Source organism: Daphnia pulex, chromosome 10 (genome assembly GCF_021134715.1).
Source record: "Daphnia pulex isolate KAP4 chromosome 10, ASM2113471v1".
Lineage (NCBI taxonomy): Eukaryota > Metazoa > Arthropoda > Branchiopoda > Diplostraca > Daphniidae > Daphnia > Daphnia pulex.
The window spans coordinates 1,166,543-1,186,072 of NC_060026.1; the positions used below are offsets into that span (position 1 = coordinate 1,166,543).

Below are 19,530 nucleotides of genomic sequence, written 5' to 3' on the forward strand. Positions count from 1 at the left end.
CATCTCTGTTCAATCAATAGTTGACTTCTGTTCTCATTGAGTGGTATTGTGACGAAACTGTCAACTGTCTTTACATCTGAAAACGTTGCTGAACTTTTGAATAATGGAATTAGTCCAAAATGATGAATTTGTTATAGTTCAAAGAAAAAGCCAAGTGAGTCTACACCAGCTGCCAAAGAAACAGGGCAAAAAATGGTACGTCACCTTTAAATTACATTTGTAACAAGCTTAACCTAATGAACAATATTTTTCTCGATAAAGGACTGTTAAGATTGGGAGAGATAAAGTCGATATCTCATCTGTGGTGGGAAAACCTCATGGGACTTTCAAGCTTGTACGTGAAAAAGATGGCAAAAACAGTGTGTTTACACTTGAACCATCAGATGAGGTTGTGGAGATGAAAGATAAAATGAAAGACCTCAACTCTGGAGAGAACAATAAAGAAATTTGGGATGATGGCACATCTCAACAACTGAAGAAAGAAGATATTGAAGAATTAAGAGGTCAAGGGTTGACTGGAAGTGAAATAGTCACACAACTAGTTGAAAACAGCAAAACTTTCCAAATCAAGACTGAATTCTCACAGGAAAAGTATCTAAACAAAAAAGAGGAAAAATATTCTGAATGGGTTGACATTCTGAAACCCAATATCAGACACTTGGCTAAACACTTCCATTCCCAAGACCCCATGCAAATATTGTAAGCCTTTCCTTTCCAGTGAAGAATTGGATAATAATTTTATTTAATAATTTTTAGGAATTTACGTCCCGACACCCTTGCGATGATTATGTCCTTAGCCAACATCAAGAGCAACGGCAAGTTTGGTGTTTTTGATGGAGGGTGTCAAGGATTAGTCACAGCTGCTATTCTGGATAGAATTCAAGGGCACGGCACTGTCTGGAACCTGTTCCTAAAAGGAACACCGCAAAAGTAAACTGCAAATCTTTTTGAATTTTCTAAATATTTCAGCCGAGTAATCAACTATGTTGTAAATAGGCGAGTGATCCAAGCGATGAACTTTACTCCGGAGCAGTTGAAGCCCCTGAAGAACTGCAGTCTCTACAAACTGAAAGAAACGCTTGCGAAAGAAGAGAATGCGGATGGAGACGAGGTGCCGGCCAAAATGATAAAATTAGACGAAGATGCTGCGCCACCATTGGAATTCGGGTCACTCGACGGGATGGTAATTGTCTGTCGTCGACCGACCACCATCGCCAAGGAACTGGTGAAACTTTTGGCCCCATCTGGCAATTTTGTGATTTTCAGTCCATACTCCGAGGTAAGACAAAACTTTTGAGATTTAAAATAATGAAGAACTAACAAACTGTATTTCATTCGTTAAGCCACTGAGTGAAACATACATACAATTCCGCGAGTGCAACCTGGCCGTCAATCTGCAACTAACCGAAACCTGGTTCAGGACTCACCAAGTTTTACCGCTTCGAACACATCCCGAAGTGAACATGAGTGGATCCGGCGGATATATCCTTTCTGGAATCAAAGTTGTCTCGTGAAAGTGTCGTTTGTATTTGTTAAAATAAAAGAAGAATCTTCTACTCACCTCTTCATGTTGACTGGGACTTGACTATATACTGCATCTGCAATTCCAAATATTCTGTCTCTAGTTGTGTTGCTTCATTTTTCATCTTGTCAACCTGATAAGTTATGGGACATTTAATCAAAAAACCAAAATAACAGTTTAGAAAATTATGTAATACCTCTTGTTGAACATTGTGTAGATGAGTGGATGCTAAACCAGATGAAACTTCATTGCCCACCAGGAAAGATATATTAGCCGCTTGATTGAGCAATTTTGTGGATTCATTGTAAACATAAAGGCTATCACTTATTTGCTGTTTTTGGTGGAAAATTTCTGACTGTAACTGAGAAATGTGTTCCTCGATTCCCAGCCTTTCGACCATGACAGGGCCAACCTCAATACTAGTTAAGAGGGCTTTTATAGCAGATCCCAGTAATGACACATATATCTGATGGGTGAATTGGAATGTGTGAAACGAACTAGACAAAACCAATATTGAGGAGTCTACAGCACTGTTTGCAGCTTGTTGAAGTTTAAACATGTTGCTGTATTCTTGAGGTTCAGCTACGTTGACTTTAGTTTTCACTTCATCTTCCTGATTCTCATCATCGTTGAAAGTAACGACAAAACCGCTAGCCAAACTGAAATTTAGAACGTGCTGCAAAGGTCTAAATAGCCGGGTACTTCTGCGACATCGATTTGATCTGACTAAGAATTGGGCTGTTCGAGCTACCAGATGTTTAAAAGCTAGCATGGCAATTTCACACAAGAATGCGTTTACAACTATTGGTAACACGGAAAACAAATTGAACTAAACCCACTAAACCTTTAACAACGAAAAGAGAAATAAACTTAACAGCCAAACCATGCCGCCTTGTGCCTTGACGAAAATACTGCAGAGTGCAGACCATGGTGTAGACGATGTTTACAAAACTGTAGTGCCATCTAGCTACCGATAATAACAAATAAAATATATTTTTTTTCATTATTTTTTAAATTTCATTTTACGAACAGAAAAAGAAATTGAATAACAACTGATTAGATTCGATTACGTTAAAGAGAAATCAAAATTTCTTTTGATCCCTTCCGAATGTATTTCAAAATTTTCAACAGCCATTGAAGCAGGTGATTTGTGTTTGGAATGAAAGGTAAAAGCAGCACATAAATTGTTGCCGACATTCCAATAAATCGAATATAAATTAAAATCGCATACCACTTAAATATGTACATAGGGTACCGTGGGAAGAGAATCAAAGTTAACAATAATAACATCCGTCATTTGAGTGTGGGGCTGCTGTTGTTGTTAAGTAAGAATTCTTATAAAAGTTGACAAAAGAAAAAGTTATAAACCAAACACCCTGGACGGCCATACTCCCCCATGCACTTAATGTCCTTATTTTGTGCACCATAACCGATGCACCGAAAAAATGTTTCTTTTTTTGTTCATCAAATGATTAATTTTGTCGAAGAATTTTGCCGAGATAATAAATAGCCGGGATGGGTTATAAAATAAATAATCAAATTGTTGTTGTTGTTGTTGTTAAGGACAGGTTGTTTTAGTTCTTGATGAGGCGACTGGCCAAGTTGAGGAGAGCCGGAACAGCTGAGCCATCGCTACGGGCCGGGCACTTGGGGTAGAGCTCGTGGCATTCCTTTCCACGGCGTCCGTTACGGGCAGCATCCACCAAAGAATCGTAACGCTGTGCGTCCTTACCGCCCAAGGCGTAACCGGCCATTGAACTTTTCACGGAAGAATAGACACAGAGAAAGAAAAGAAAACGGGAAATCAATTACAATTCCATGTCTGTGGTTTTTCTCCTTGAATGAATAATGAACAGATTAAATCATACCTGGCCAACTGCATGGCAATCTCTCCGGGCTTGCCGAAGCGTTGCTTAACCTTGACATTCAACTCGCAGAGCATGACCTGTTGGCAGTGGGGATGATCAGAGTCCTCGCTGAGCATGTAGCGAAGAGTCAGTGGGGCCATCATTGAGGAAGTCTCGTACAATACGCCTGGAACTCCCTTCATTCTCTTCCAAACACCGGAAAATCGGCCAGGATTGCTGTTGGAATCCATATCTCCATCACGACCATCCTCCTCAGACCAGTCCTCCTAATTAATTTTAATTTGAAACATTTTAAAATTGGGAAAAAATAAGGAATAACTTAAAAGTTTTTTAGAAATGTTTATAGTACCTGGAGGGCGTTGAAGAAATTCATCATGGTCAACATGGCCAGGACGGGAAGAGGAACGGGACTGTTGGCAAGGGATCTGCTGGTAAAAGGATCTTCATCCCTGAAAGATAAATGCAATCAAAATTTAGTTTAAAAAAGAAATAATAAAATTTAAAAAAAATCAAAAATTCAAACTCACTCTGGGATTTCTTCGTAGTGTTCTTCGTGTTGATATTGCTGGTCGTTGGCCATGACTGTGGTGGCAGCAACAGCGGCAAGGGAACCCAAAACTGCGAGTTTCATTTTCTTTTTTAAGTTTCTAAAGAATTTTCTATGATTCAAATTTCAAGTTTTCCTTGCTTTCTTCTTGTGTTGTGCACGGTAGAACGTTCAAGAGTCAACTGATCCTCTGAGCTGCGAGTGCTCGTCTTTTTTAGCTGGAGGACGAAACCCCACCGTCTGCCGTTGAGTGCACCCATCCAACAGGTAGAGACTATGAATAGGTGAAACACCTCTGCATCCGCACCGACTGTGTACCTCCAGGGCCGTCAGACAGCAGCCACGATAAGCCGTTATTCTTCTTCGCCATATCTTTCCTCGTCTTCTTTTTGAGCTCAGTACACCCGGAACAGATGTGGAGCCGGGCAAAGCTAAGAAAATTGCACCAAACCCTGGCGGGGGAAAAGCCAATAATTTTCTTTTCCATTTAAAGATATACTACCTTATTTCTTCTTTAGATAAGACAAAGAGATAGAAACGGATCGTTGAGCTCGATGATTGATGTGTGTGTGGGGGGAGAAGTTCTGGTCAATAAATTTTTATGTGGTGCGAATATTCCATTTCATGGATTTTTCACGCAGGTAAAACGAAACGGAGAGTTCGTTGACAGTTGATATAACACGCCTTGACTTTGAAATTCTTTCTTCGTAATAGGAGAGACTCGTATAACTTGATGCCCTTAACCTTGGGACAACTTGAAATTTCATATAGGAGCCTAAGATAAATAAAAAAAGGATCAATAAGCTCATTGTAAAAATTTTAATACTGGCAGACGACTTAACTCTTTTTTTGCTGTATCCATTCAAGGCGCCGGATTATAGTTGAGAAAGATGATGATGGCATATCTCTTGTAGGTCACAGCAATAGGGATATTTTTTGTGCAGCATCATTCCCAGAAGAATTTCGTTAAGAAATATAGTAGCGGATTGCACAAGATCGTGAGCGTCACAAACTTGTTTGTCCTCATTTTGTTTTTGTCTTATTTCACCGTTTCTTCGGTTTAGATCGAGGACTCGAAAAAATAGTTAAACTGTTTTCCAGATGTGTTTTTTCCCGAAGGTACTATACAAAGAAATAAAAAACCGTAACTTGAGAACATTTTTTTTTTCAATTTGACATGAATTGTAGCAACATTTTCTCTCTAAAGAACGTATTGAACGTTTTAGTTATATTTTCTCCGTGTATCAGAATCAGAAAGCCATTGAAGAGGGAAATACACAGAGTTCGCTGACCATAACGGGTTTTATTCATCCTAAACTTCGTATGTCGTGTTCTACTCGAATTGTTCTCAAAATGGTTTATAATGTGGTTGTTGTACTCTCTAGCCGGGGGTTTGGTTTTTCTCGTTCATTTTTTTGTTGTTTGCGTTCAATTTTGTTATTTTGAGGCTTTTTTTGGAACGGCCATCTGTCGTTCGTGCACAAAAAAATATCAGAGAAATGTAAGCCCATCATGTGTTCAATGCCCTTTTGCTGATGCAGGTCCAATGAAAACAATCAGACCTGCATCGAACCAGTTGATTTGTGATTGATGCCTATAGTTGAACCCCCCGTTTTAAAACTGAATGAATTGGAATTGCATCATGCTTTCGTAACAAAACCCCCCAAAAGCACAAGTAGAGTAAGTTAACAATCTTCACAGCAGGAATTTCATAAAGGAACACGAGAGGGACAGGAGAAAGAATAAGAAAGGTGGAGGGGGGAGGAATAACCAAGTCGGACTAACGGTACTTTTCTTTCTTAACAGACAGGTACTCGATGGAAAAAAAGAACGAGTGTATACCTGGGAGAATATCCTCTCCTTTAGCCAAGTCATAGCGACGGTCATTTCCGCGTTCCTCCTTATTCTCACCACAAGAAAACCCAACCAAAATAAAACCTGAGGGGTTTATACACAGAGGTTATTCACCTTCAATCTCTTCAGGTGTGTTTCTGTTTGGTTCGTCTGTTATTATCGTGTATACCCCAAGTGGTTAATACCAATTCCAACAGATGTCACTTAGTTCAGAGTCAATTTTCTCCGTCATTAAACAAAATAAAATTCTGATAGAAAAATACCACAAAATTCTTTGGCAGCTCACTGCTATCGATTATGTGCAAAAATAAAAGACGTTGAAATTCTTTTCGAAATAATTTATGTCTTTTTTTTCGTTAAACCATCACAAAAGCATCAAAGAGGAATTATTTAATTTTATAAAGACAACAAGAAATTTTCTTCATTGGTTTTTAATAGTCTCACATATAATTAAAAAGCGGTTCCAGCCCGCTGGATCAAATCAAATTCAGATCAAATTCTTCTTCACATTTTGGAGGTTTTTGTTTTTGTTTTAAATTAGGGAATTATTAGAGCGGGTTTTATCATTTGTGTTGTTGTTGTTGGGAGGATAAAAATTGAAAAAAAAAAAAACGGAGTATAAAGTTTCAATCAATCAAATATTGTTTCGTTGTTTAGAGCTCATTGCACTGGGAGTAGATCTGAGCGCAGCTTTCGCCAGTACGTCCCTGTCGGCCAGCCTGGGTGTAAGCATCCAATGGGGTGAAGGTAGATTTTTCCAACAAGTAGCTGGCAGCATAACTATAAATTCATTGAAATAAATTAGATTTAAATTTTGTTTTTAAGCATCAAATTTGTTTAAAAATATGAACTTACGTTCCGAGCTGGCAGAAAAGGTAGCCGGAATCGGGAGCGTCACGAGCGCAAGCGTTATTGGCATCGCACATGATGCGTTGCATGCAAACCTCATCGGTGGTTTTGTGGGTATCGACGTATCCCTATTGAATCAAATCAATTTTTAAACAAAAATGTTTCAAATTAATTTTAATCGAATTTACCTTCATGATTGTGACGGCAGCGACAGCAGCATCAGAGAATGGGTCCTTGCTTCCGAGGGATCGGGCAGTGGAACTGCGTTGAGAGAAGCTAACTTTAAGGGCATCCATCAAGCTGGAAATGAGCTGGATCAACTATTTAAAAACAAAAATAAATTATTAGATAAAAAAAATGAATTCCAAATTTAAAAAAATTGGCAAATGTCAAATCGCGCAAAAGTCATTCGTGTGTATGATAGGAGAATAAGGTTTTTTTTTTAAGGGATAGATTCAGTCAAGTAGTCCAAAGGATATGTCACGTCATTTAGTTTTTTGTCATTTGGGTTTTTGTTGTTTCAGACACTTACGTTGCCGGCTTGTTTGGCCAATGAGGCGACATCGGCCTTTTCTTGACCACCCAAGAAGCTGGCCATCAGAGGCAACAGCATACCCTACATAAATTGTGATTGGTTGACATTTTTTTGGTTGGTTTGTTTTTATCACACAGAATTTCTTTTTGGTGTCATTAATTTTTGCTGGTGGTGCAACGTGATGGGCAAAATTATAATCGGGTCAGTCGGTTTTTAATTGGTACCAAATTTGTGTGTGTCGTAGTAGTGTCGAAGAATGTGAAACCAAAAAAGCCTTCCCTTCCCACCCAATTTCAAAAGCCACCAGAGTTGAGTTAAGTTTGAGAAAAAGGCAAAGAAGAATTGAATCGATAACGATTACAAGGTTGGTAATTTTTAAAGTGTGGTGTGTGTGTAAAGAGCGGCTTTAAAAGATGATAGTGGAGAGATATACCTGAGAGAGAGAAGCCGCAGCAGAACCGGATTGGGAATCGGCTTTGTCGAGTCCCCCTGCAACTCCCGAGCCGCCGTTATTCAAAGTGGAGAGCATCAGACGAAGGCCCAAGTTCACCAGGCTCATCCAGTTGAAGCCACCCTGATTTTTTTTTTTTTTTTTGTTTTATATTGTTCGTACGCGAGGAAAAAGAGAAAGAGAAAATTGTTGGGGGGAAAAATGAGCGAAAAAATAGGAAAAAGAAATGAAAAATTCAGTAAGTAAAGTAAAGAGTGTGCGGCTGTCTGGATTTTTCTTGTAACGTTTTCAAATCAAAATCACTTAAAAAAAGGAATTTTCTTTTTGTAAAGATAAGCCAAGGATTGTGTGAGAGAGAAAGAGAGATGAAGAAAGAGCCAGAAAAGCTATAAAATGGAATCATTTTGGTGCTGCTTTCAGACTTGAAATAATAAAGATATTCGCTAATCCGGAGTCGGTCTGATTTCAGGAAATTTTAAAAAATAAAATAAGAACCCAAAACAAAGTCTGGGAGAGAATCTGTAAAGCCCACACTAATCCCCTGAAAATTGGTTGGTTTGTCCTTGGATTTTTAATTGTGTACCTGAGCTGCGTTGACTCCAGAGTCTGCCTTGTCAATTCCGCCGGAAGAGCCACCCAAAAACATCTGGATGAGCATGCCCAAAATGTTGCTCCATTGGAATCCGCCATTGCTCTGCTGTTCGGTCGGCTGCATAAATCAATTCAGATCTTCATCAATCTTGTTTAAATAACTGTAAATTTAAATTGTATGTACCGCAATTTCGTTGGATTCGGTAATCACTTTTTTGTTCGAGTTGGGTTTAACGGCGAATTTCCTGCCTGTAAATGAACAAAAGGAATATTTAATGAAATCAACTTGATGATAATTTATTTTAAGAAAATATTTACCTTGTTCAGCGAATTTGTTGAACATCTGAGGAAGAGCCAAAGCCGGAAGTGCCAGCTGGAGGACAATTAGAGCAACCAGGCAGCATCCTAAATTTTGACGACCCATTGTGATATTTACCTATAGAAAAAGATTCGATTCGGTTATTAAATTTCACATTTTTTTGCGGTTAGAAGTCATTGACTGTTGAATATGCCAATTCATGAAATAAAGATACAAGAATATCCGACAGTCATGCCGCACACTTCCGAGTTCGTCGAATTTTTCCTTCCGTAACGGGCAAGAACCGGAAAAAACCGAGTTGCAGCGAACAGGTGCGACGAAAAAATAATACGTCAGATTGTTGTGGGAGGATTGCAGTAGAAATACCCTCGGCCTTTTTATTAATTTTCCTCGTGTTCGTTGTACCGGAAATTTTACAATGTACCAAAGGCGGAATCGGTTCCCGTTATTTTTGGTGTAGCACTTCACGGTGGAGTTGACACAGATATTCTTCTGAATTGTTATTCGCCCCCCTTTGGGCTTTCTTCTCGTTTGGGGGAGGGATGCAAACGCCATGCCCTCTTTTCTCTTTGTGTCATGTGGCCCCGAATAAGTAGCCCAAACTCCCAATTTCCTCATTTTCTCTTCCCTCAAGACATCTATTGAAAATGCTGAACCCAAACTATCGTTAAACTCCATAACTACTCGAGCGACGAGGATAAACAAACGAAAACTAAACACCAAAAGGGACAAAGGTTAGCGACCCATTCGTTCATTTAAATCGGAAACTGTAAATACGGACGAAATAACTTGCGAGTTTGTTATTATAATTTTACCGTTAAATGGGAAAACGACATTCCTGGATTTTGTTTGCAACTTCTACGACTAAAAAGTGGGAAATTTCGTATAGAATCTGTAAAAATTTGAGGAATTTATGTGAGTTGATTTGTTCTTACCTTTTACTAATCAAAGATCAAATTCAGAATTCAATTCACGGAGCTGCAGAGTAGACGCCTTGGGTTGAGGTTGGTAAGTGAACGCTGGCCAAGACTTTACTCGGTCGTTTTTATATGCCGAGGAAAAAAGGCAACAGCAAGCCCAGCAAGTGGAGAAGGTTCTTTTCTTGAAGAACAAGTCACGTGACTATCTCAAACTCCGCCCACCCAAACGGCAACCCCATTTTCTTTGGAAAGATAACAATATAGTGAGGTTAAAGTCGTTTTCTGTTAGTTTCATCTTCTTACTTTGGTATTATAGCGGGAGACTATATAGAAATTTTGTCCGTCTTGTTTTGGGTTTTCCTTCCACGTGTTTCTTTCTCACGCTTTTACATCTATAACACCAACCTATATCGTAAAATAACGACATGGCCGGCTCTAGTTCATTAGTGTCGCGCGGTAACTTTTGAAGCAAAAATCAGCCAACTGCAAACGAGTGTGAAAATTTAAAGCCAATCAATTAGGACAATTCGTTACTTGGAGGCAACAAATGCAGACGGTTAGTAGCCACACCTTGGGCAGAGATCCCTGGATGAAGATTTATACGGTATATATTTACCTGGCCAAATTTAGAAGAACAGGTTTTTTGTTTATACTGGGATGTAGGCCACTCGTGTGTTTATGTCATGCGGACCTTCTCTATTTTTCAAAACATGACAAAATGAGTACAGACTATAACCAAAAGGCTCTTTCTCTCTGATGATGTACAATAAATAAAAATGTGCACTACCTATACTAGTAGTTTAGATTGTGGGCCATCATATGCTACCCCAGAAAAAGGAAAGCTTATTCACACAAGAATTATATGACTGGGCGAAAAAATCTTTCCTGATTCCGGTCGGTTTTCCTCCTGCAAGACATTTCAATTATTATTATGTAGAGTCAATTTAATTGAAAGAGAAAATTCCGTGTTTGGAGGGGGGAAGTTAATTTAGGACACTACCTGGGTGCTGATGCACTTGTGTGTGTAATATAATTGTGTGGAGAATTGAGGTCAGGTCGACCATGTTGGTGCAGCGTATCGGTCATCGGCCGACGTCGCCACGCGTCTCTTCTTTTCTTCCATTATTTTCTCGTCTGCACTTGAAAAACAAAAATAAAAATTAACTAACGGTTTAATTCCGTTGAGATTGATCCGGATGTGCACGAATACACGTGGAGAAAGTGCAGTTTCTGAATTGTTATTTCTGGAGATGCCAATGACGTCAAATGATGATCTGTTAAGGATTTCCGCCACTTTCTAAAAAAATTTGGAGGTTTTAAAAAGTTCATCTTTGACGCACGTAGAAATCTGGTTGTGTTTTAATCCAGGAAATGAACAAGGAAACAAATGGGAAAACAGCAATTTCTTTCTGTTAAAGCGGTGAATTAAAAAGAACAGCTACTGGGAAATGTAAAGTTGAACAAATCACCAGGTTGGTTTTCCAGGATTGTATATAAACCAATGTCTAACGGAAAAACAATAAACGTTTTTAAAAAAATACAGTCCAGTTAGACTGCAGGCCCAATTGATTTAATGGACGACAACAACAACAATGGCCGCCACCGACATTATTTTTCAGGTTCATGAAACAACTGGACAATCAAACTTGATGGTCTTCAACCAGAGCATAGCTCACTGCTGTTTTTACAACGTCAGCCAAATGTTTTATTTTTATAGACTCAATTTTGGAAGATTTCTTTTACTTTTTGCCCTAGAGTCTACACAACAAAAAATGGCCGATCCCGTATATCTACCCGCATCAGCTGGTTGTATCACGAATTTAAAAGAAAAAAGGAACCATACTTACACACTGCAAGAGTTCTTCCATTCACGATTCAAATCCGTTACTAGCAGTTTGTGCAATACAACTTCTCGTCAGCGTGTCGAGAGGCCTTTTCGTGTCGACATAACGGCACATGCAGCACTTTGGGGCACAGGCATTATTCGATAATTGCAAATGGGCTGGAGACATTTTCATTCTTTTATTTACCCATAAGTCTTGATGCACGACTGCTTTTTCCAACTGATTCACTGGTTCAACACACCCGTTCATAAATTTATTATTCTCTGTAGACAAAGAAAGCAAGAGTTATCACCTCGTGGTCGAAATAACTGGAATGACTAAGCAGACGATATTTTCAAATTTCGTCAAGGACATCTAGAGGAGAAAATAATCAGTCGGAAACTGATGGGAGAAAAATCTAAAATGACACTAAATTGTTTGGCAAATATTATACACATAACAGTATTTCGGTGTAACATTTGACTCCAATCGTTCATGACCGTTCCGCTTGACGAATACCTGAGGCTTCCTTAACGGGTTATTTTCTGCAGGATGTGTCACACGACAGGGCGTTAACTCTTGGCTAATAATAAAAAAGAAGGAATCCATCATTATAAAAATTTCACGAGCAAATTGAGAGTTTAATCATTGGCCGTGAGTTCTTGTCAGTGTGCATTTACGTTATTTTCTCTCGGGGGCATCATAACACTAGCACTTTTTTCTTGGAATTATTACCTTGGGCTAAAATGAAGCGGTTAAGCTTCACCACATTGGTGCATTTAAAAAACAAGTGTTATTGATCCTTTGTAAGAATGTCTAGAAGGTTTGTGCGGACACATAATGAGCCGATAGTTATAACGTATAACGGGACTAGTGGGAAACAATGCCTAATTCTGAAAGTAATTATTAAAGTTCAGCTGAATTTCTCATCGAATGTCGAACATTTGTTTCACACGGAAATACGACCAAAATTGTTGTCACCTGCCGTTGTTTCCGTTGAAATGGTTTCCCTCTTTTGAATGTGGCGCCAAGGAAACCGAAGCCATCTAGTGTCAAATATCAAAACTGTATGCAAGACCTCTAGCGGTCCTCTGGTGAACGTTGATTGCCAAATAATTTAGAAGTTGTCGCTCGTTCAATCTCGACGTTGCACAAAAACAAAACAAAAAATCAAATGATGGAGTGTCTTCGTTACAAAAAAGGTACACATCTTTTCCTGTAGTTATTTCCTTCAACTGAAGTATTAATAGAACTGCTTTTTCTGATTCAAATTCGTAGAGTGACGGACCTGTAATAGGACGCAAGCACTTCCCAAGGTCGTTTTGACAGATGCTCAAAAAACCAATAACAAATAAGCATACAAATCCACCGTCATTTAATATTTGCTAACGTCTACGAGTCATCAAGATGTATTGTCTACAGTGGCTGCTACCTGTACTGCTGATTCCCAAGCCCATCAATCCATTACTTCTGTACAACCATGCTGTCTTCATGGTGCTCTACCTGGCTGGATTCTTTCTTGAACGGCAGCCTTGTACAATTTGCTCACTAGCCTTTCTTATCGCCCTTTTCCTTCTCTGCTATAGTGGGCTGGGCTGGTGCATCTTTTGGGAATCCGATTGTGACACTGTCAGATGTGGTGAGATGAACTTGTGATGGAATGTTACTCTTCTTTTCATTTGTGTATTGCATTAATAAACCAAGTGACCCCAACAAGCAAATATATATCAGTAATTTGGGTGCCTAAAACACAATCTCAGTTTCTGCATTTTAATCTATTATACTCTCAACAAGGAGGTGCATTAACTTGCATAAAGACATTCATTTCGAAGCAGCCTGCCAGAACTAGGAAAGCCATGTAGGAAATGAGTAGAATTGCACCAATCTTTCTGTCGAGAACAAATTTGTTGAGGGCAATGGCGAAATAGAGAACCAAAATGGTGCAGAACAGCATCAAGACGCTGTAAACGACTCCTCCAGAGTTAACAGCCACGAAGTTTCCTTCGGCGGGGTATTCGGGCATGGCGGCCGCCTTTATCAGCCACGGCAGACCCATGCAGATAAGGATGTCGAAAGTATTCGAGCCGACAGAGTTACTTATCCCCATCGAACCTTTGCCTGTGTAATAGAAACAATGATTCAATTCATTGGCAAGCAACCGGTCGATATGAATTTGATTACCTGCGCGAGCTACTACGACTGCAGCCACTCCTTCCGGAACGCTCCCGCCAGCAGCCAGGAATGTGATACCCATGGCCGAATCCGGAATTCCAAGCGTGTAGCCTTTGTAATGAGAAAAATTAATTAAGAATTAAATCAATGTAAATGTAATTAATATTAATTACCGATAACGGTGATGAACCAAGCGACGAGATAAGACAAGGTTCCAATCCAAAGGATGCAGATGAAAAAAGCCAGCGGATACAAGCGGCGCCATCCTTTGCCACGACGGACGTCCGGAATCGTCAAGAAAAAGATCAAGTTGCCCAGCCACATGACGTACCAGTAGAGTTTGGTCGACAGTGAGCCTTCCGGTGACTGGAAAAACTTGACCGGACCATCCGCTTCGACTTCTTCGACGACAGCCACACTCGGAAGTTCACCGGGTTCCGGAGATCCGCCTCTACTCTCCAATGAATCGACATCTTTCATTTCCATTTGTTCTTTAGTGGCGCATTTCTCCATGTCGCCTAATATCATAAAACAAAATTTGATTCGATATTCTTTGATTGAGATTGAATTTCATTTCAACCTGATTGTATGGCCAATTGTTCTTCCTTTTCCTTGTTGTTAGTTTCATCCTCATTTGTCTTGCCGCAACACTTTTTGAATTGCGCAACCACCACGTTGGCCCACCGTTCCAAAGTTCGGTTCGAAAACATGACTAGAGATAGATAACAAGAGATTTGCGGTATTATTTAAGTTATAAAAGAAACACGAGCCGCCGTCTCGATTCATGTTTCTATGGGGTATGAAAAAAAAAGCAATTGTATACCTGCTAGAAACACGCCATAGCACAGGACGAATATCATAGCTTCCCACCAGAAAATCCTGTTGTCCGATACGACCACGGCCAGTCCAATAACGATCGAACCGTAGATAGCGCAATCGCGTGTAAGTGGCCACCATTCCAGCGGTACAGCCTGTAAGAAAAAAAAAAATTGACAATTTTTAGTTTCAAGGTTTTTTTCCATCTATGGGTCTCTATTGTTCTCCTTACAAAGCCGGTGAATAGACCGCAGCAGGCGGGAGCGGCCAGGATATTGAACGCGGCCGAGCCGACGATTGTCCCGACTCCGATATCTCCTTGGGTGATGAACGTGCCCACAATATTGATGAACAGTTCGGGCGAAGATGTTCCGATGGCCATGATCGTCGCTCCGGCCACATCGGGACTCATATGCAAAACTAGAATTACAAATAATTGATTTAAATATTTTTAAATTAGGAAAATCATTGAATTGAATACCTTCGGCGATAATTTCTAGCGAAGGGACGAAATATTCGTCGATGACAACTCCAATCATCAACATGGTGTAGATGCACAGAATAAAGTGTACCACGACACCGCCTGAAGGAATCAAAGCATATAAAAAGAAATGCGGTTAAAATAAACGTCTCGAGACCGTGCCATTTTCCCTCCTCGAGGGCAAAAGAGTGTGATAACCTTTTTGGCGCTGCTCTTGCGTAAACATGTCGGGTGGGAAATCCTGGATGGTCGGCTCCGTGCAGTTGACGGAGAATCCTTGGTCATCGGGTAGATTATTTTGGCTTTGATCTCCAATCGATTCATTTCGGTTGGAGATGTTGGTAGGTAATTTGGTTTGCTCATTATCGGGTTTGTTGGGACCGTGTAAAGGATAACGCTCGTAATAGACTCCCGAGCCGTCGTCCACATTCAAAGACGAGACGGCCGGATGGAAAACAACGGCGACAACAACAAAAACAACTAAAAGACTCCCTCGCGACGGACTCCCGCACACCATTTTCCGACGAAACAACAAAAGTAAATGACAAAAGAAAATGTCAAAGGAGGTATACTAAACGCAAGATTGATTAAAAAACGACCTAGGATAGTTATTTGTTACGAAAATCAAAGAAGAAACACCGAACCGAATGATATACCGATAAGAGATTTTACAAGTTGGTCAAACAAAAAAATCAAACTGGAAACTGGACGTGAATTGAAACTGGGCTAAATGAAAAATCTGATAAAAATCAATCAATAAAACAAGGAGCGCTTTGATATTGAAGTTGTTTCAAATGAAAGTCATAAGGCTCCTTGACATGGGTGCGGGAGTCCTGGATGAGATGGAGCTTAAAGCGTACCACCATTTATGTGTGACTCTGCCGAGCAGAGAAGGTAAAGGGTAAAGATTTCTCGAGGTGGAGAGGAGCGAAACGGACGTGTAGCAACAGTCGATCCAATTGTCGCTTTTCTAGCACTGCCTTTAGGGTATGCAAATGTGCCCTGGGGTAGACACATGAGAATTCACACACGTAGACAAACAAGAGCCACCACCGAACGCGACCGCTCAGAGACGAGTTTCAAACGACACTGGCAGCCGAAATGAAACGGGAACGTTACCATAATCATACGCCAAATGGGAAGCCCAAGGTTTTCAGTGTATCGATCGTGGATGGCAACGCTGCCTCTTGCTGTCTGTGACGTCAAATCTTTTCTATAATAAGCCATTACAGTTTGTTTGGCTAAGCCAAAATTATCTAAAAAGGTCGCCCAGTACGTTGGGAGCATTTAATTTAGAAATAATAAAAAGGTTTCTTTTAAATGCGAATGGGATTGCATCAGGAAGAAAATGAGAACGGCCCTGGCGGAGGCCATTGATCAGCAGTCCGTGCTGGAGAATGAGATTTCGGTGGCAAACAAAGGAATAGCTAGGTGAGACTCCTATAGAGCCATATATGCTGGGGCTCATACAAACACCGGAGGAAACCGGTGTCTGAGCACAATAGACTCTCCAGACATACTACAAGGCTGCAACATTTATCACTGCATCCACAAGACTTTCTAGCGCCTGTTTACAACAGCTTATCAGGACAGTTTTACAATGCCAAGATATGATAAAGATCGGCTGGAAATGACATTGCAATTCCTATAGAAAGTTAAGTAAATACTGAGATTTGAATTTGACAGTGATTCGGGTTCCATCGATTTGGTAGAAATAGGTCCTAGAGGAGAATTCAAGGATTGTTCCATGGTTACACATCAACAAGTCCAAACAAAAACTAAGAGCATGACACTGTCAAGTATAGAATGTCGTAGTAGTTGACTTGTTGAGATCAAAAATGGCCCCCTAGCGAGGGCGTTGGTGGGAATATCGGAAATCAATCGCTCGTCGGTCAATTTATTCAGAATAACTGATCACAATAGGAAGGCCATAGATCACGTAGTGCAATCGATCATCCTAGACGGACACAGCAGCTGTTGACGTCAGACGATTTCGTAGATTCCCGAGATGAATCATCCCCCTTTCAACACATTCGGCAAAACACAACTTTTATTTTTGTTTTTGTTTTCAATCTTATTACAAGTATGTGTTTTTCACCTTTTAGCAACAAACAAAAGAGGATAAGCGACCACAGGTGTTGTTGTTGTTTTACGTAAACAACGGAATATATAATGTAGAGAAATTAAAGGTTGAAACAAACAAAAAAAGGACATACTTTTGTTTCCCCCCTTCATATCACGTGGACTCGGGCGTGATAAAAGTTGATCAGCGTATGCGTAACGTTCCAGTTGCAGGCAAGGCTGACGATGTAGATCAGAAACAAGACGGAGAATGGATAGAGAAGTCCGCGCGTCTTGTGTAGGATGGGTAGAGCTGCAAAAGAATCAAAAACAGTAAATGAGCTTGCAATCAACCAGTTATGTGTGACTATACTCACAGCTGTATCCAAGGAAATTGATGTAGACGTAATAGCCGCCAGCAATCAACCACAGAGTGTTACCGACGAACGTTGCTGTAAACCATTCCTGGCTGATGAGAACTAATAACGGAAAACACGTTAGAGGATAAATACAAATGATGCGGAAAAGAACATTTGAACGCACCATGATAGAAAATAGATTGAACGACGTGTAAGATAATCAATGCCGGAAAGTAGGCATTAAGGTGAACGTCGAATGCGTAACCCCACTCGACATCCTCACCTCTGACAGTGGGTTTCATCATCAACTTGTTGGCCACAAACCTAGATGAATAAATAAATTAACGTTTCCGAGAAATAACAGGAAATTTAAAGATTCATTTCGTTTACCACATGGCTGTTGCAATCCCTGCTCCAACTAGAAGGCAGTCAATGAAGATGGTGTAAATAAGGAATTTGAAGAAGCTGAAGATTGACAAATCCATGAAAAATGCAAACACCATTGATGAAACTACAGGGGGAAAAATGTGAATAAATATTTGAATGTCTGAAACATAATCAATTCACTTACAACATAACCACATCCCCAATAATACCAAAAATGCTGGATCATCTCTGGCAAACTGAGCTTTTGAACCTGTACACAAAAATTCTGATGAATAAATTTGTTTGGATGTTAAGGACCGAATAAAATGGAGACTTACTTTTCCTGTAATGAAAATTTCTGTATACTTTCTGTGGGGAAATAAACAGGTAAATCATTTGCCAGAGGGCATATTCGAAATCCATTTGCTGGAAGTGGCAAAGCTTTCGTATGAATTTGTATCGTTTTGCTGCAGCTGAAAGGCATCCTGTTCTGCTCAAAGTAAGATTCATCATCATAACATGTTCTCGGTGTCGATCAAATTTAAATGTTAAACCTCAAATTGGCTGGGGACGGTAAAGGAGATGGACCTCTGAATGAAGCGGGGTGGACGTAATGACTGGCCCCTGAAGTGTCAACATAAGCTGGAGATGACGCTCTACTGCCTTGTGACGGTTGTTTATACATTTTGCTACCACAGTCGCTCAGACCGATTTATTTAAAGTTAAGTTTAATAAAACAAAAATGATTTCAAATGACGTTCTTCTCTATATTCACAACATGACACAGTCTAGTCTCGTCTGCTGGATCAAGAACGTTACAGTTTTGAATACGTGTCATGACGAATTTCATAAATTTGCATAAAACGTTAAAGTGATCAACTTAATATCTAAATGAATTTTATTTTTTTCATTGAATTCTAAACTTAATTTAAAACTTTTTCGTCGAAAAAAGTGTAGAGAAACGGCGTCGGACGGCATCGGTGTATAATGGCGTGTTATTATTGATCGAATTTTTGACAGTATTCCGCCATGAAGTTATCAGTTGATGGCACGTTTCTCTTAAAATTAATTTGCTTAACTTTTTTCGTTGGTGTTCAAAGTAACGACGGTGAAACGAGTAAAGAATGGTTTAAAATTGAAGGTAAAGTGCAAGCACCAGATGCCTGGGCTAGATTGAATCCAGACTGGAAATTGCACACATATGTCCTAATAGATGGCGGCGAATATCGAGCGTTTCTTAGGTATAATTATTTTTTATTTGGCAGGAAATGCTTAGTTTACAAGCTAATATTTTATTATTAATATTCAGGGATGATGCTTCATTTTCAGTGAGTGTGCCAAGTGGTTCGTATGTTGTGGAAGTTTCCAATCCTACAGTTTTCTACGAACCTGTAAGGGTGGACATCAACTCCAAAGGGAAATTCCGTGCCAGGAGAATCAATCACATACAACCAAGCGCTGTTAGTCAAATGACTTACCCTTTAAAATTCAAGCCTGGAATGCCTTATCGTTACTTTCAGCAGAGGGAACAGTGGAGGATAACTGATCTTCTCTTCTCTCCAATGGTACGAGAGGAAAACGAATCTTACCTTTCCATTACTTAGGTCTAATTTCTGTTATTCACAGGTTCTTATGATGTTCCTTCCATTGATTCTCATCTTCATATTACCTAAAATGATGAATGATCCAGAGACGAGAAAGGTATAGGATTGCATCATTCAAAGTTACACCTTCAGCTCATTCTCTTCATGCCTATTTTGCACACACAGGAAATGGAAAATATCCAAATGCCTAAATATGAGATGCCTGAGATGAGTGAGATGCTGACATCATTGTTTGGAGGTGGTGATGCTAAGAAGACAACGAAAAGCAGCGGCAGCAAGGGCGTGGTCAAGCGCAAATAAAAAAAATTAATCTAAATTAAGAACTTGACAAAAAAAGTCAGTGTAAAATTATAATAAAGATAAAAAATAATAAACAAAAATTTGAACTGAAA

General features: G+C 39.7%; 7 protein-coding genes and 1 long non-coding RNA gene across 11 annotated transcripts; 3 read left to right on the top strand and 5 right to left on the bottom strand.

Annotated features, from left to right (window-relative positions):
- Positions 1–53: 53 nt before the first annotated feature.
- On the top strand, positions 54–1,560 carry LOC124204683 (tRNA (adenine(58)-N(1))-methyltransferase non-catalytic subunit TRM6-like). The gene is made up of 5 exons (XM_046601797.1): positions 54–195; positions 262–699; positions 757–930; positions 997–1,279; positions 1,344–1,560. Exons 1-5 carry the CDS (start codon positions 104–106, stop codon positions 1,512–1,514), a joined length of 1,158 nt encoding a protein of 385 aa, XP_046457753.1. The 5' UTR covers positions 54–103; the 3' UTR covers positions 1,515–1,560.
- LOC124204685 lies at positions 1,307–2,446 on the bottom strand. The gene is made up of 3 exons (XM_046601803.1): positions 1,719–2,446; positions 1,562–1,655; positions 1,307–1,491 (listed from the first exon to the last, which is right to left on the bottom strand). The coding sequence occupies exons 1-2, from the start codon at positions 2,292–2,294 to the stop codon at positions 1,566–1,568; spliced, it is 666 nt and encodes a 221-aa protein (XP_046457759.1). The 5' UTR covers positions 2,295–2,446; the 3' UTR covers positions 1,307–1,491; positions 1,562–1,565.
- A 137-nt stretch (positions 2,447–2,583) lies between these two features.
- LOC124204686 lies at positions 2,584–5,951 on the bottom strand. Its single transcript, XM_046601804.1, has 6 exons — positions 5,780–5,951; positions 4,780–5,059; positions 3,918–4,712; positions 3,740–3,839; positions 3,391–3,656; positions 2,584–3,280 (listed from the first exon to the last, which is right to left on the bottom strand). The coding sequence occupies exons 3-6, from the start codon at positions 4,019–4,021 to the stop codon at positions 3,097–3,099; spliced, it is 654 nt and encodes a 217-aa protein (XP_046457760.1). The 5' UTR covers positions 4,022–4,712; positions 4,780–5,059; positions 5,780–5,951; the 3' UTR covers positions 2,584–3,096.
- A 163-nt stretch (positions 5,952–6,114) lies between these two features.
- LOC124204684 lies at positions 6,115–11,618 on the bottom strand. 4 transcript variants are annotated; one of them, XM_046601799.1, is made up of 13 exons: positions 11,304–11,618; positions 10,457–10,595; positions 10,244–10,363; positions 10,073–10,152; positions 9,760–9,939; positions 9,472–9,698; positions 8,536–8,653; positions 8,402–8,466; positions 8,210–8,335; positions 7,609–7,749; positions 6,829–6,960; positions 6,647–6,768; positions 6,115–6,571 (listed from the first exon to the last, which is right to left on the bottom strand). In XM_046601799.1, the coding sequence occupies exons 7-13, from the start codon at positions 8,639–8,641 to the stop codon at positions 6,445–6,447; spliced, it is 819 nt and encodes a 272-aa protein (XP_046457755.1). In that variant the 5' UTR covers positions 8,642–8,653; positions 9,472–9,698; positions 9,760–9,939; positions 10,073–10,152; positions 10,244–10,363; positions 10,457–10,595; positions 11,304–11,618; the 3' UTR covers positions 6,115–6,444. The 4 variants fall into 4 exon arrangements, with proteins under 4 accessions (XP_046457755.1, XP_046457754.1, XP_046457757.1 ...); XM_046601798.1 differs by lacking the exons at positions 9,760–9,939; positions 10,073–10,152; positions 10,244–10,363; positions 10,457–10,595; positions 11,304–11,618 and adding an exon at positions 7,173–7,256 and having other exon boundaries at positions 8,536–8,652; positions 9,464–9,605; XM_046601801.1 differs by lacking the exons at positions 7,609–7,749; positions 9,760–9,939; positions 10,073–10,152; ... (1 more) ...; positions 10,457–10,595; positions 11,304–11,618 and adding an exon at positions 7,173–7,256 and having other exon boundaries at positions 9,472–9,609.
- A 566-nt stretch (positions 11,619–12,184) lies between these two features.
- LOC124204692 lies at positions 12,185–13,033 on the top strand. The gene is made up of 2 exons (XR_006879040.1): positions 12,185–12,481; positions 12,558–13,033. It is a non-coding gene; the product is annotated as an uncharacterized LOC124204692 (long non-coding RNA).
- Positions 12,943–16,264, bottom strand: LOC124204687 (sodium/potassium/calcium exchanger 3-like). The gene is made up of 8 exons (XM_046601805.1): positions 14,947–16,264; positions 14,749–14,850; positions 14,500–14,687; positions 14,275–14,422; positions 14,032–14,163; positions 13,625–13,969; positions 13,461–13,562; positions 12,943–13,397 (listed from the first exon to the last, which is right to left on the bottom strand). The coding sequence occupies exons 1-8, from the start codon at positions 15,263–15,265 to the stop codon at positions 13,066–13,068; spliced, it is 1,668 nt and encodes a 555-aa protein (XP_046457761.1). The 5' UTR covers positions 15,266–16,264; the 3' UTR covers positions 12,943–13,065.
- Positions 16,265–16,780: 516 nt separating this feature from the next.
- On the bottom strand, positions 16,781–18,354 carry LOC124204688 (protein unc-50 homolog A-like). Its single transcript, XM_046601806.1, has 7 exons — positions 18,089–18,354; positions 17,873–18,024; positions 17,740–17,805; positions 17,559–17,679; positions 17,353–17,492; positions 17,187–17,288; positions 16,781–17,122 (listed from the first exon to the last, which is right to left on the bottom strand). The coding sequence occupies exons 1-7, from the start codon at positions 18,217–18,219 to the stop codon at positions 16,980–16,982; spliced, it is 855 nt and encodes a 284-aa protein (XP_046457762.1). The 5' UTR covers positions 18,220–18,354; the 3' UTR covers positions 16,781–16,979.
- A 2-nt stretch (positions 18,355–18,356) lies between these two features.
- Positions 18,357–19,530, top strand: LOC124204689 (ER membrane protein complex subunit 7 homolog). Its single transcript, XM_046601807.1, has 4 exons — positions 18,357–18,775; positions 18,844–19,099; positions 19,161–19,235; positions 19,304–19,530. Exons 1-4 carry the CDS (start codon positions 18,564–18,566, stop codon positions 19,436–19,438), a joined length of 678 nt encoding a protein of 225 aa, XP_046457763.1. The 5' UTR covers positions 18,357–18,563; the 3' UTR covers positions 19,439–19,530.